Source organism: Salmo salar, chromosome ssa07 (genome assembly GCF_905237065.1).
Source record: "Salmo salar chromosome ssa07, Ssal_v3.1, whole genome shotgun sequence".
Taxonomy (NCBI): domain Eukaryota; kingdom Metazoa; phylum Chordata; class Actinopteri; order Salmoniformes; family Salmonidae; genus Salmo; species Salmo salar.
In genome coordinates, this window is record NC_059448.1 from 12,086,362 (window position 1) to 12,099,782 (window position 13,421).

Sequence of the window (13,421 nt, forward strand, 5' to 3'; positions counted from 1 at the left end):
GAGGAGAAGAGAGGAGGAGGAGGAGAGGAGAAGAGGAGAGAAGAGGAGAGAAGTGGAGAAGAGAAGGAGAGAAGAGAGGAGGAGTTTGAGACTAAACGCCAGACCTGCCTTCTCCCTGTAAAATCAGCCTGACGCCATTTACCATCTTGACACACTTTACCACTTTGAATACGCCAGAGAGAACATGTGTTGTGTGTGTGTGTGTGTGTGTGTGTGTGTGTGTGTGTATATGAAACATTGAGACACCCTGCAGTCAAACAACACCATCTAAATACACAACATAAATCTGCCATAATGAGATACAATAAAGAAGAGAAAAAGAATAGTCTATATACACACACGTCTCAGAATACTCTCTGTGCTAAACCGGGTGTTAAGCTTGATCATCCACCCACAACACCACAGAGCCTGATGTTAAGGATTAACCCTTTACACTCGTGGGAATTGGCCTGTATGTAGCTCTTTTGATTAGAACACAGCCCTGCATCGCCGCCGTCACGCAATTACTGTTGTTTACACAATCCAAAAACAGTCCATTATAAATCTGGGTCTGGTGGACATCATGTGAAAGCCTGTTCTATTGCCAACATGACTAGTTAAGTTCTAAGATAGGATATTACAGTGTTAGGCTTTCACAATGCAATTCAGGGGAACAGAATTGGTGATCATTGACAGGAGCCATGAGTTCATTCAGGTGAGTGTGTCGCAGTGAGTTTTCACCACAATAGACAAAGACTGCTTCTGTTCAGAACAACCCAGGGTATGACCACATGTCATCTTTTAACCACACATCTAGCATAGTGATCAAACACCTTGACACTGAATATGACAGGTTTTATGATATGGAAATGTGAAGTAGACATTTAGACTGTGTTTGGCTTGCTTGTATGACATCAAAACTGTGTTTATTCTCATCTTCCTAAATACATCCGAGTCCTCTTCATTTTACAGCATTTCCCTCACTCAGACAACAAACATTTTACCAGAAGTTGCCCAATTAGCAGTGGGGGGGCGACTTCCTGTCACGTGGTGCTCAAGTTCATAACAGCTGTCAATCAAAACCCCGTACAGAGCTGTGAAGCAGAGAGCCTGAGGTATGACGGCTTGCTGAGCATTTTACTGTACAGCCATGTGTTTATAAATCATCCACGTATACGACTTCACACGGGTAACTGACCTCATCTCTCATAGACCCCCAGTCTTAGCACGCTCTTAACGCACCAAACATTTCAAAGCACAAATTCTATTCACCCACATTTGAGCTCTTTTTCAATCTTTTTAATAATACAAGGAGCCGACTGTGATTTGGATTTGCTAATCCGGTTAATTTGTTCATTCAGCGGGGACTAGGAATGTTCTGGAAGAGAGGATTCAGTTCAGGGTGTTGCTGACACAGAAGTTCTGTGCCATAGCTAGCTAGTAGCTCGCTCATCAGTAGTCAAACGACCAGGAGGGTAAGAGGCTGAGGCTGGGTGCTCTGTTGTTCTGCTGTAGGGGGTTATTGTCTCTCTGGCGATGCTACCCTCCACCAGAGGGGATTCAGACTGCAGTAAGATGGGTGTATTGTGTGTGCAGGCTAGCTATAGCTATCACCCTCTGTCTCTCTCTCTGTAAAACATGCAGTGTTAAACTATAGTGGTCTATCACCCACACCAATCCACACACGTAATATCCCATTATGTGGGAGTGGGAGATATTTGACAACAATAGCCAGCCAATCATCAGTCATCCATGCACACGACCTGATCCTCCCACAAGCAAAGACACACACACACACACACACACACACACACACACACACACACACACACACACACACACACACACACACACACACACAAAAGAAAGTGCATTGATGAATAATTCAGAAAACCTCATTGATCTTCTCTCTGTCTCTGGGGTATGCTGAGCCAGTTCTGAAGAACAGAGTTAGCTGTTCAGTCAGGGTGATTATCCACTCTGACGGACCGTCTATCTAGCTCATAGAACATGAAGGACAACATGTCCTGGTACCACTTCCAACATTCCCCACCACTCTCTCTCATACGGTATGTTCAGCATGGCAGACTTGAGGAAGTTGGAATGAGCTATTGCAGTATCTACTGTATTGTCATTCTCTCTCCATCTGTTTTTGTCGTTGCTGTATTTGGACCACAGTACTTCTTATTATTGTCATGTGACTGAATCACTGAAACACGTCATAATCATAATTTAAAGGACAGGGTCTACTGAGTTAATTTAGTCAAAAGTAAATCACATTTCCAGAGGAAGAAACTGCACATCGCCATGACGAGTTACTGTCTTTACGTTACTATGGCAACGAGCCTTCAAAAACAACAACCGTCAAAGCCGTAATAATGACTGTCATTTTGCACAAGGCTGCTGAATTCCTGTGTCACCGTGTGTCTGAGAAGAGAGGAGGTCCCTGTTCCAGGTGTCACACGCCACTGTGACATTCCCCACCTGGCTCCTTACACACAGCTCTAAAGTGTCCGACCTGTCAGGCCATGAAAACAACCTACCCCTGAGGACACGCTAGCTAGTTAGCAGTTAGCTCAAACCTCAGAACTAACATTCCGACCCCCTAGGAACGACATGCCGGCTGGACTGACATAACTTCACGTTCACTTTGAAGTAAGAGCACAAGGTCCTGAACACAGTATTTCTGTTGCAAACGTGAACACATTGTCTTGGTGAAGAAAGAGACAACAAACAATGCTGGGACCTTCATGGTTCAAAAGTTCTGTCTCTATATGTGAAGGCAGTCAATTCTCTTTTGGGAGAAGCAATATTGGGTCTGGGATTATTTTGGTTTGTTCTTATGGCTTATGACACATTTCCCTAGCACCACAACACATTTCCCTAGCACCACAACACATTTCCCTAGCACCACAACACATTTCCCTAGCACCACAACACATTTCCCTAGCACCACAACACATTTCCCTAGCACCACAACACATTTCCCTAGCCCCACAACACATTTCCCTAGCACCACAACACATTTCCCTAGCACCACAACACATTTCCCTAGCCCCACAACACATTTCCCTAGCACCACAACACATTTCCCTAGCACCACAACACATTTTGGCTGTGTATTGCCTTTTTGGAGTACGATACTTTCACTTTGAAGAGATTGCTAGTTGTCATGGGAACGGTAACATTGATTTATTTGGCTTTCTCCATATAATTCATGCTTTACGTAGCAACGCTAACTTTTATACTGTGTGTAGCCTACATATTGCAGAGAAATTGATTTCCTGCCAAAGGCAAAGTGTTCATCTGTGAAAGGAACTATTGAAGTCTGTCAAGAATTGTCATCTATAATCACACAGGTGATGTAAGGGATTCTATGGAAAATTGGATAGCTACTGTGAAATACACACCTGATGTAGACTTATGAAGGATATGGCTATGAAGGCTATGAAGGATGCTGGATAGAACTGCGTTGATAAAGGGCCATTTCTCTGGCCCGAATTATGGGTCTGCTTACTGTATGTCTGGTTCTGGCTTAACACACATATCCCCAGGCGAAGGATACATGGGATGCTGCCTTCTAAATCACCCGAACGAAGGCACCTTAGAAGGCAGCATTTTAAACTACCTTGGGATTGGGACATGCCAATTTTGACATTTTTGCTTCACTAACTTCTGTTTCAGGAGTCCGACGTTGAGATGTGAAGAAGAAATTAACTGTAGCACTAGGTTATCAAAAGGCTGACCAGCATATCTCCCCCTTGTGACACACAGACTCAAACTAAAAACAAAAGAACATGATGAAATACCCTAATAAAGTTGACTTGTGTTGCAGTAACTGCAGAGGTACAGGTAAGTGCCAAAATAAAGGAAACACCAACATAAAGTGTTACCCAAGTGTTACTCAGGTATAACTAATGTGTTACTCAAGTGTTATGCGGGTGTTACTCAGGTGGTTAACCCAGGTGATACTCAGGTGTTTAACCCAGGTGTTATTCAGGTGTTTAACCCAGGTGATACTCAGGTGTTTAACCCAGGTGATACTCAGGTGTTTAACCCAGGTGATACTCAGGTGTTTAACCCAGGTGATACTCAGGTGTTTAACCCAGGTGTTACGCAGGTGTTTAACCCAGGTGTTACTCAGGTGTTTAACCCAGGTGATACTCAGGTGTTACTCAGGTGTTTAACCCAGGTGATACTCAGGTGTTTAACCCAGGTGATACTCAGGTGTTTAACCCAGGTGATACTCAGGTGTTTAACCCAGGTGATACTCAGGTGTTTAACCCAGGTGTTACTCAGGTGTTACTCAGGTGTTTAACCCAGGTGTTACTCAGGTGTTTAACCCAGGTGTTACTCAGGTGATTAACCCAGGTGATACTCAGGTGATTAACCCAGGTGATACTCAGGTGATTAACCCAGGTGATACTCAGGTGATTAACCCAGGTGATACTCAGGTGATTAACCCAGGTGATACTCAGGTGTTTAACCCAGGTGATACTCAGGTGTTTAACCCAGGTGATACTCAGGTGTTTAACCCAGGTGATACTCAGGTGATTAACCCAGGTGATACTCAGGTGTTTAACCCAGGTGTTATGCGGGTGTTACTCAGGTGTTACTCAGGTGATTAACCCAGGTGTTACTCAGGTGGTTAACACAGGTGATACTCAGGTGGTTAACACAGGTGGTTAACACAGGTGATACTCAGGTGGTTAACCCAGGTGTTACTCAGGTGATTAACCCAGGTGATACTCAGGTGGTTAACCCAGGTGATACTCAGGTGGTTAACCCAGGTGATACTCAGGTGTTTAACCCAGGTGATACTCAGGTGATTAACCCAGGTGATACTCAGGTGTTTAACCCAGGTGTTATGCGGGTGTTACTCGGGTGTTACTCAGGTGATTAACCCAGGTGTTACTCAGGTGTTTAACCCAGGTGATACTCAGGTGGTTAACACAGGTGATACTCAGGTGGTTAACACAGGTGATACTCAGGTGGTTAACACAGGTGGTTAACACAGGTGATACTCAGGTGGTTAACCCAGGTGTTACTCAGGTGATTAACCCAGGTGATACTCAGGTGGTTAACACAGGTGTTACTCAGGTGATTAACCCAGGTGATACTCAGGTGGTTAACCCAGGTGTTACTCAGGTGATTAACCCAGGTGATACTCAGGTGGTTAACCCAGGTGTTACTCAGGTGATTAACCCAGGTGATACTCAGGTGGTTAACCCAGGTGTTTAACCCAAGTGTTACTCGGGTGTTACTCAGGTGATACTCAGGTGATTAACCCAGGTGATACTCAGGTGGTTAACCCAGGTGTTTAACCCAAGTGTTACTCAAGTGTTTCCATTATTTTGGCAGTTACCTGTATGAGGATATATATTAGCAAATTCCCTCTGGAGAAAGGAATGTGAGAAATAGTCAATTTTATATGATTGCCCATTTATCCGTGATTTAATACAGGTAACTCAGTTGAAAATGAAAAATGACCAAAGACCTTGAAATGTGAAATTGGATCGGCGATAACGTTGGGCCACCACAATCACACCAGAAATGTATCCATCACAGTGTCAATGGCTTTTATGGACAATTTATGTTTTACTGTATTGAATAGAGCAGTTTTACTCAATTCAATATCATAATTAACACAGACCCATCGGTGCTCACACACACACACACACACACACACACATCATGAAGTTTGGCAGATGAGCTATAAAGAGCTTCCTCTAGGGAAAGCTGAATGAACAGAGGTCTGTTTTGCATGGGCTCATCTGGGAGGGTGAAAAATACAAAGACGTGCTTAGCTAAAAACAGAAACACACACGGTACAACTTTTCACTGAGTCTAGTCAGCATTATACCTGTAGAGTTATTACTGGCTCTAGAGGGAAATCCCAGTACTTAAAGGCAGGTGGTACACAGATGTCCCTGGCATAAAGTGTGTGTTTGCCATGTGTGAGATGGTGCTGTTATGTGTTTAACTGTTGAGTATATATCTGTACGTGTGTGATGTCACCATATGTCTGCATATGTACTGCTAGCCTTGGTTCCAGTCTGTTTTTGGTTCTTCGGTTATTCCCATAGGAAAACCATTTGTAGAAACCTTTTTGGTACTTCCCACAGAGTGTTCTATCTGGAACCCAGCAAGGTTCTACCTAGGACCAAAAAAGGTTCTCATATGGGGACAGCCAAATAAGGTTTTCCAACATGCTGACAACACCGCGTCGGTCGTGTGCGCGAGCATTGCAAAATAAATGCTCACATACATGTTAGTTGATCAGTGCACCCACACTGCTTGCGAGCGTCTGCGTAGTCAGGCGCTAAAATAGAACTTGGTTCTGTTTGTGACGCTTGACCCGCTGCAATACCCTCCTCACCCATCTCCTCATTGGCTTTTAGGAGCATATACCCATGTGCCATCTCCTCATTGATTTTTAGGAGCATTTACCCACGTGGGTGATTGAAAGATGAACTGAGGTCCACACTCCAGTCCAGTTGGTGGTGGTAGTGCACCTTAAAACCTCTTGACGTTACCCTAGGATAGGGGGCGCCACAGCGCATTTTGAAAAATAATTGTGCCCATTTTCAATGGCCTACTAATCAAACTCAGAAGCTAGGATATGCATATAATTAATACCTGTGGATAGAAAACACCCTAAAGTTTCTAAAACTGTTTGAATGGTGTCTGTGAGTATAACAGAACTCATATGGCAGTCAAAACCCCGAGACCGATTGAAACAGGAAGTGGAATTCTGAATTGTGGACTCAACTTCACATCGTTGCCTATTATTCACACCGTGAGCTATCGTTCATTGAGCACTTCCTATTGCTCCCACAAGATGTCCCCAGTCTTTACAAAGTGTTTTGAGCCTTCTACTGTCGAAACTGAGTGAATGAGACGCGTTGGAAATTGGTCACAGGGGGAGGGCCATCACCATTATGACGCCGGCGGCCCTGTCTACCCCCACCTTTCGAAACGTTTTGAAACACAATACAATCGTCCCCCTCGAATCTTATTGGCTCTCTTGTTGAAACAGGCCCTGAAGATTTATGTTATACAACTTTTGACATGTTTGAACGAACGGCTGTCCCGCGGCCGGCAGAGCATTTGGATACAGCCTTCAGACGCGCTAACAACAGCAAGCTAATGGAACATAAAGGATGGACTTTTTCGACCGAAAATACATCTGTTGTGGACCTGGGATTCCTGGAAGTGCTTTCTGATGAAGACAACTAAAGGTAAGCGATTATTGACAATATTATACAAGATTAGATGTGATATGCGATTGTTCCAAGATGGCGCCGAGCTAGGTTTACTAGCTCATTTTCTGAGTATCGCATCCCCTTTTATCGCAAAGTGTGATTACCGAGTAAAGTTATTTTTAAATCTGGTATGACAGGTGCTTTCAAGAGATATTCATCTATAAATCTTAGAATGACAATATTACATTTTAAAAATGTTTTCGAATAGTAATTTAGTAAATTGTAGCGCTGTTTCCCGGGATGCATTTGAGGGAAAATAGTTAGTCAACGTCAGACGCCGATGTAAAATGCTGTTTTTATATATAAATATGAACTTTATTGAACAAAAGAATGCATGCATTGTGTAACATGATGTCCTAGGTGTGTCATCTGATGAAGTTTGTAAAAGGTTAGTGCTGCATTTAGCTGTTTTTTGGTTATTTGTGATGCATGTGGTTGGTCGGAAAATGGCTATGTTGCTGCTTTTACGATGGACTCCTCTAACATAATCTAATGTTTTGCTTTTCCTGTAAAACCTTTTTGAAATCGGACGATTCAGGAGCGGTGTATCTATAAAACGATATGAGACAGTCCTATATTTGAAAAAAAAATTCGTTATGCTAATGTCGCTAGGAGTTTTTTGCTGGATTTTGATCCCGCTTACGGGACGAGACGCTCAAGAGGTTTTAATGCCAACCGCCATATAAAGTCCAAAGAAGAAGAAGAAGCCGGACGGAGGAGATATGACTAGAAACAAACTCGGTTTACCCTTTAATCTGTGGATTAATTGTCGGAGTAGAGGACCTTGTGCATTTCAGGTAAAATAACAACCCAATGTTTATATGTGTAACCTTAATTTAACTTAGCAAGTCAGTGAAGAACAAATTCTTATTTACAATGCCGGCCTACCCCAGCCAAACCCGGACGACGCTGGGCCAATTGTGCGCCACCCTATGGGACTCCCAACCTCGGGCCGGATGTGATACAGCCTGGATTCGAACCAGGGACTGTAGTGATGCCTCTTGCACTGAGATGCAGTGCCTTAGACCGCTGCGCCACTCGGGAGCCCAGGACAAATTAGCTAGCAACAGCAAGCAAGCTAGCTAAATTGCCATAAATGTTTAATGCTTTTCAACCTGTCCCCAAATGAATATAGTTGGTTCAGAGTTTGTTTTGATATTTCAACCTGCGTGTCCTGATCGCATCTGGTGTGGGTGGATTGAAACTGCCATCACTAATCAATCCATTGAAAGTGCCATCTCAAATCAATGCTAAAGCCCCCTTTAACAAATGACAGGCACAGCCCAGCCAATCAGCAGCTCAAACTTGATCGATGGGGTCAAGCGGAAGGCACATGTCACTCCTCCCATCTATGAAAGCCTCCAATAAGAGCGTGGGCAGAGGAAATGTGACAGGGACACGTCACATTTCAGACGTAATTGCCAGTGTGTGAGAGAGCAAGAGCTCAAGATTAACACCAGTGAGATCACACCATTATTTATCACAGTGGAGTCTCCTGGCCAGCCCACTCCCATTAGTGTGTGAGTGTGTGTGTACATGTGGACCTGCCTACTCTCATGATCGTCCATGGGAAACACATAGTCTACACCCACACAGCACATGTGGATGCACACACTGTACACACTCTGTGAGGCTCACGCTGTCACACACTAATCCCCTGAAGCACGTGCTGACACTTGCACATTTGCACTCATGTACTATGACCTTAGACTCGTATTATCATTATCTCTCTATCTGCTGACTGAGGCTAAGTGGAAACACAACAACCACCACTCATCCTATACTGTGGACATCGGCTTCTGTCTTTATTTTAATGATTACACTCTGTCATACTATATGTGCACTAGTGTCTATTGGCATTTCAAGGTGGTTTCCAGTAAATCAGAGTAGTGTTTAGCAACACCGTGACTATGTACAATGTTTTCTAACTAGCCACTCGTATTTTAATCACTCACTCTATGGTAACCTTTGACTAGTAACTATGGGCCTAGATTACTACTGTATAATAAAGGAAGGGCCTGACTTTCCCCTTGACTTTGACCCTGCTGGGCCTCCGTAGCTCTGGCACACTGATCCATCCAGACAGTCAGTGGGTGTGATCTGGCCACAAACCCAGCTCACAGCACTGTGTTGGGAGCTGGGGACTCTCCAGTGACTCCAGATTGATTCTGCAACGTGTCTGCCGATGACGCAGCCTACGTTCTAATGTGATGACTTCATATTGTCCCTGACTGACTGATGTACACTAGGCTAGCATAGTATATTGTTATTAACCAATGAATGGCTGATCATCCAATAACCAATCTAGGATCTATTGAGGGGGGGAAAAATTGCCGCTGTTGACCCCTGTACAGACTGACTATTAAACACAGACAGTGAAGATCTACTCAGATATTTCAATGGGATACTGTGGTGAATGTTGGTAAGAAGACTTGTCTTGTATTTCACCATGCGAGGAAAAAAGTTATACTAGGCTTTACTTAATTTTTCTGTGAGGCAAACACCTTCAGTTCAGATACTGCAGTCATTGAAATCTGCCCTACACTGAGTGTACAAAACATTAAGAACACCTTCCTAATATTGAGTCGCACTCCCCCGTTTTGCCCTCAGAACAGCCTCAATGCGTCAGAGCATGGACTCTACAAGGTGTTGAAAGCATTCCACAGGGATGCTGGCCCATGTTGACGCCAATACTTCCCACAGTTATGTCAAGTTGGCTGGATGTCTTTTGGGTGGTGGACCATTCTTGATACACACTGGATGGAAACTGTAGAAAACCTACTACCATACCCCATTCAAAGGCACTTAAATATTTTGTCTTGCCCATTCACCCTCTGAATGGCACACATACACAATCCATGTCTCAAGTGTCTCAAAGCTTAAAAATCCTTCTTTAACCTGTCTCCTCCCCTTCATCTACACTGATTGAAGTGGATTTAACAAGTGACATCAATAAGGGATTCACCTGGTCAGTCTTTCATGGAAAGAGCAGGTGTTCTTAATGTTTTGTACACTCACTGTATGATAGGGTATCAACCAGAGTCTATCGTTCAAAAACCTCAGACCAACCTGGCCCACACCTGATCCAGTTCATCATCACTACCAGCCAACCTGGCCCACACCTGATCCAGTTCATCATCACTACCAGCCAACCTGGCCCACACCTGATCCAGTTCATCTTCACTACCAGCCAACCTGGCCCACACCTGATCCAGTTCATCATCACTACCAGCCAACCTGGCCCACACATGATCCAGTTCATCATCACTACCAGCCAACCTGGCCCACACCTGATCCAGTTCATCATCACTACCAGCCAACCTGGCCCACACCTGATCCAGTTCATCATCACTACCAGCCAACCTGGCCCACACCTGATCCAGTTCATCATCACTACCAGCCAACCTGGCCCACACCTGATCCAGTTCATCATCACTACCAGCCAACCTGGCTCACACCTGATCCAGTTCATCATCACTACCAGCCAGCCAGGTCAGCAGGATGACCTAACCCATGTGGACACCAGTCAGCCGGGTCAGCAGGATGGCCTAACCCATGTGGACACCAGTCAGCCAGGTCAGCAGGATGACCTAACCCATGTGGACACCAGTCAGCCAGGTCAGCAGGATGACCTAACCCATGTGGACACCAGTCAGCCAGGTCAGCAGGATGACCTAACCCATGTGGACACCAGTCAGCCAGGTCAGCAGGATGACCTAACCCATGTGGACACCAGTCAGCCAGGTCAGCAGGATGACCTAACCCATGTGGACACCAGTCAGCCGGGTCAGCAGGATGACCTCACCCATGTGGACACCAGTCAGCCAGGTCAGCAGGATGACCTAACCCATGTGGACACCAGTCAGCCAGGTCAGCAGGATGACCTAACCCATGTGGACACCAGCCAGCCAGGTCAGCAGGATGGCCTAACCCATGTGGACACCAGTCAGCCAGGCCAGCAGGATGACCTAACCCATGTGGACACCAGCCAGCCAGGTCAGCAGGATGACCTAACCCATGTGGACACCAGCCAGCCAGGTCAGCAGGATGACCTAACCCATGTGGACACCAGCCAGCCAGGCCAGCAGGATGACCTAACCCATGTGGACACCAGTCAGCCAGGTCAGCAGGATGACCTAACCCATGTGGACACCAGTCAGCCAGGCCAGCAGGATGACCTAACCCATGTGGACACCAGTCAGCCGGGTAAGCAGGATGACCTAACCCATGTGGACACCAGTCAGCCGGGTCAGCAGGATGACCTAACCCATATGGGCGCCAGCTGTGAGTCTGTGAACACATAGGTGAAGACTTTCCCATTTCCATCCATTCCAATTCACTAACCGTTCCATCAACATCAGTCATTACATCCATCCAACATTGCTCTAACAAACAGGTGTCATGACAAAAACATCACTGCTCAGAGAAGACAGACAGTGTCCCAGTTCTAGATGGAATACGACAATTTTCTTTCTTTAGTACACGTCTCAGGTGAGTTTACAAGGCAGTGTTGATGATAACTCAGGACTGTTACGCATTCCTGCCTCATTTCACAGACAAACTCCAACAACTTCTCATCAGCAGTGACGCAGCGGTCTAAGGCACTGCATCTCAGTGCTAGAGGCGTCACTACAGACCCTGGTTCAATTCCAGGCTGCATCACAACCGGCCGTGATTGAGAGTCCCATAGGGTTTGGCCGGGGAAGGCCATCATTGTAAATAAGAATTTGTTCTTATCTGACTTGCCTAGTTAAATAAAGATTAAATAAATAAAATAAAATACTGTGGTATTGATTGTACACCTCATTAAAGCAGTTTGCCTGACTTGCCTGTGTTGTGGCTCTGACTCAGTAGTGAGAGGCAGCTCTGACTATTTCTAAGTCCATGATTTCATCACATCTATGATGGTTTTGAGCCCACAGGCCAGTGGTTCCCAACCAGGGGTACTAGGACTGGGATGTAGTACCTGGGGGGTTCTGGGCCTATTCACAGGGGGTACTTGAGAAGATTTGTGAGACCATAGGCTTACTGGTAAAATGCACATGAGGAGGTACTTCTGGGGTACTCCGGGCAGAGCAAAATTCAGTCGGTGCCAAAGTAACCAAAAAAGGTTGGGAACCACTACACTAGGCAAATAGGTCTTCTAGACATGATGTTCACAGCAATGATGTTGTTCAACTACTCAGCTACTGCACTGTGCATGTTAGTCACAACCATGGCTAGAGTCATTCATATGTAATGACATTGTATTACACAGGACAGACACGAGGACTCGACACACTGATGTCCTCACACGAGACCAGTGTACCAGGCTATCAGCCTGCAGCTCCCAGGCAATGTAGCTAGGCCCCTGTAGATGTGGGGAGACAGCAATGCAACATAATTAAAACGCAATGATATGTCTGGAAGTGGAAACCTAGTCTAGTGAGCATTTCTACACCACATACTGTAGCCATATAAATGGCATTCCACAGTGGGAGAGCTAAAGCTCAAGTAGGACCTTTGTCTCAGAGTGGTTTCTGCCGAGTCCATGGATATTACAGGCCTATCAATATGCCTGTCTTAAATCTGTAATTGCTGATAGTACCATAGATGATGACAATGTCAACATACAAACTGGTAATTGCCATCGAATTACTATGATCAAAGCATATGGCTCACATACACTATAGTCTATAATAGGGCATGAGACCTTACCTGTGCTCATGGTAATGCTAGATTTTCTTCACTGTCCGATGTACAGTAGATTTATCCTCATTCAACTGCACACCTCTGGCCAGGACTGTGAGCTGCACATTGATGAAGCCTCTACTTGCAGAAGATGCTTCCGTCGACTCAGAAGATGTAGCCTATAATAATATGTCGACGCTATGGATTATCTGCCGCTGACAATCTACTGACGGCGATTCAGCGCTGACAGGCATGCACCGTGGTGTGGGTGTACGGTCGCGCCCGACGCTTGCGTCGCTGCTGCTCCGGCAGCAACATCCCTCCAGCCAGGTGATTAACACTGCGCTCCCCGCGAACAAGGGCTTCTGGGAAATAGAGTTTATACCAATAGAAAGCAGTGTTAAAGTGACTCTCAAGTGGGTCTTTGTTGGACTACAATTTATGAGTTCTGCGACGCAGTGTAAACAAAACGCGTTGGCTTGCACTGTGCAATAGAGCAGAGATCTG

At 45.2% G+C, this 13,421-nt stretch overlaps 1 protein-coding gene across 1 annotated transcript in view; it reads right to left on the reverse strand.

The window, feature by feature from the left end:
* LOC106608569 (actin-binding LIM protein 2) overlaps positions 1–13,243 on the reverse strand; it is a 127,332-nt gene extending 114,089 nt beyond the window's left edge. The window contains exon 1 of the mRNA XM_014206544.2: positions 12,942–13,243. Within this exon, the coding sequence (XP_014062019.1) occupies positions 12,942–12,951 (10 nt within the window). The 5' untranslated portion in view covers positions 12,952–13,243. The remainder of the gene's footprint in view (positions 1–12,941) is intronic.
* Positions 13,244–13,421: the final 178 nt, after the last annotated feature.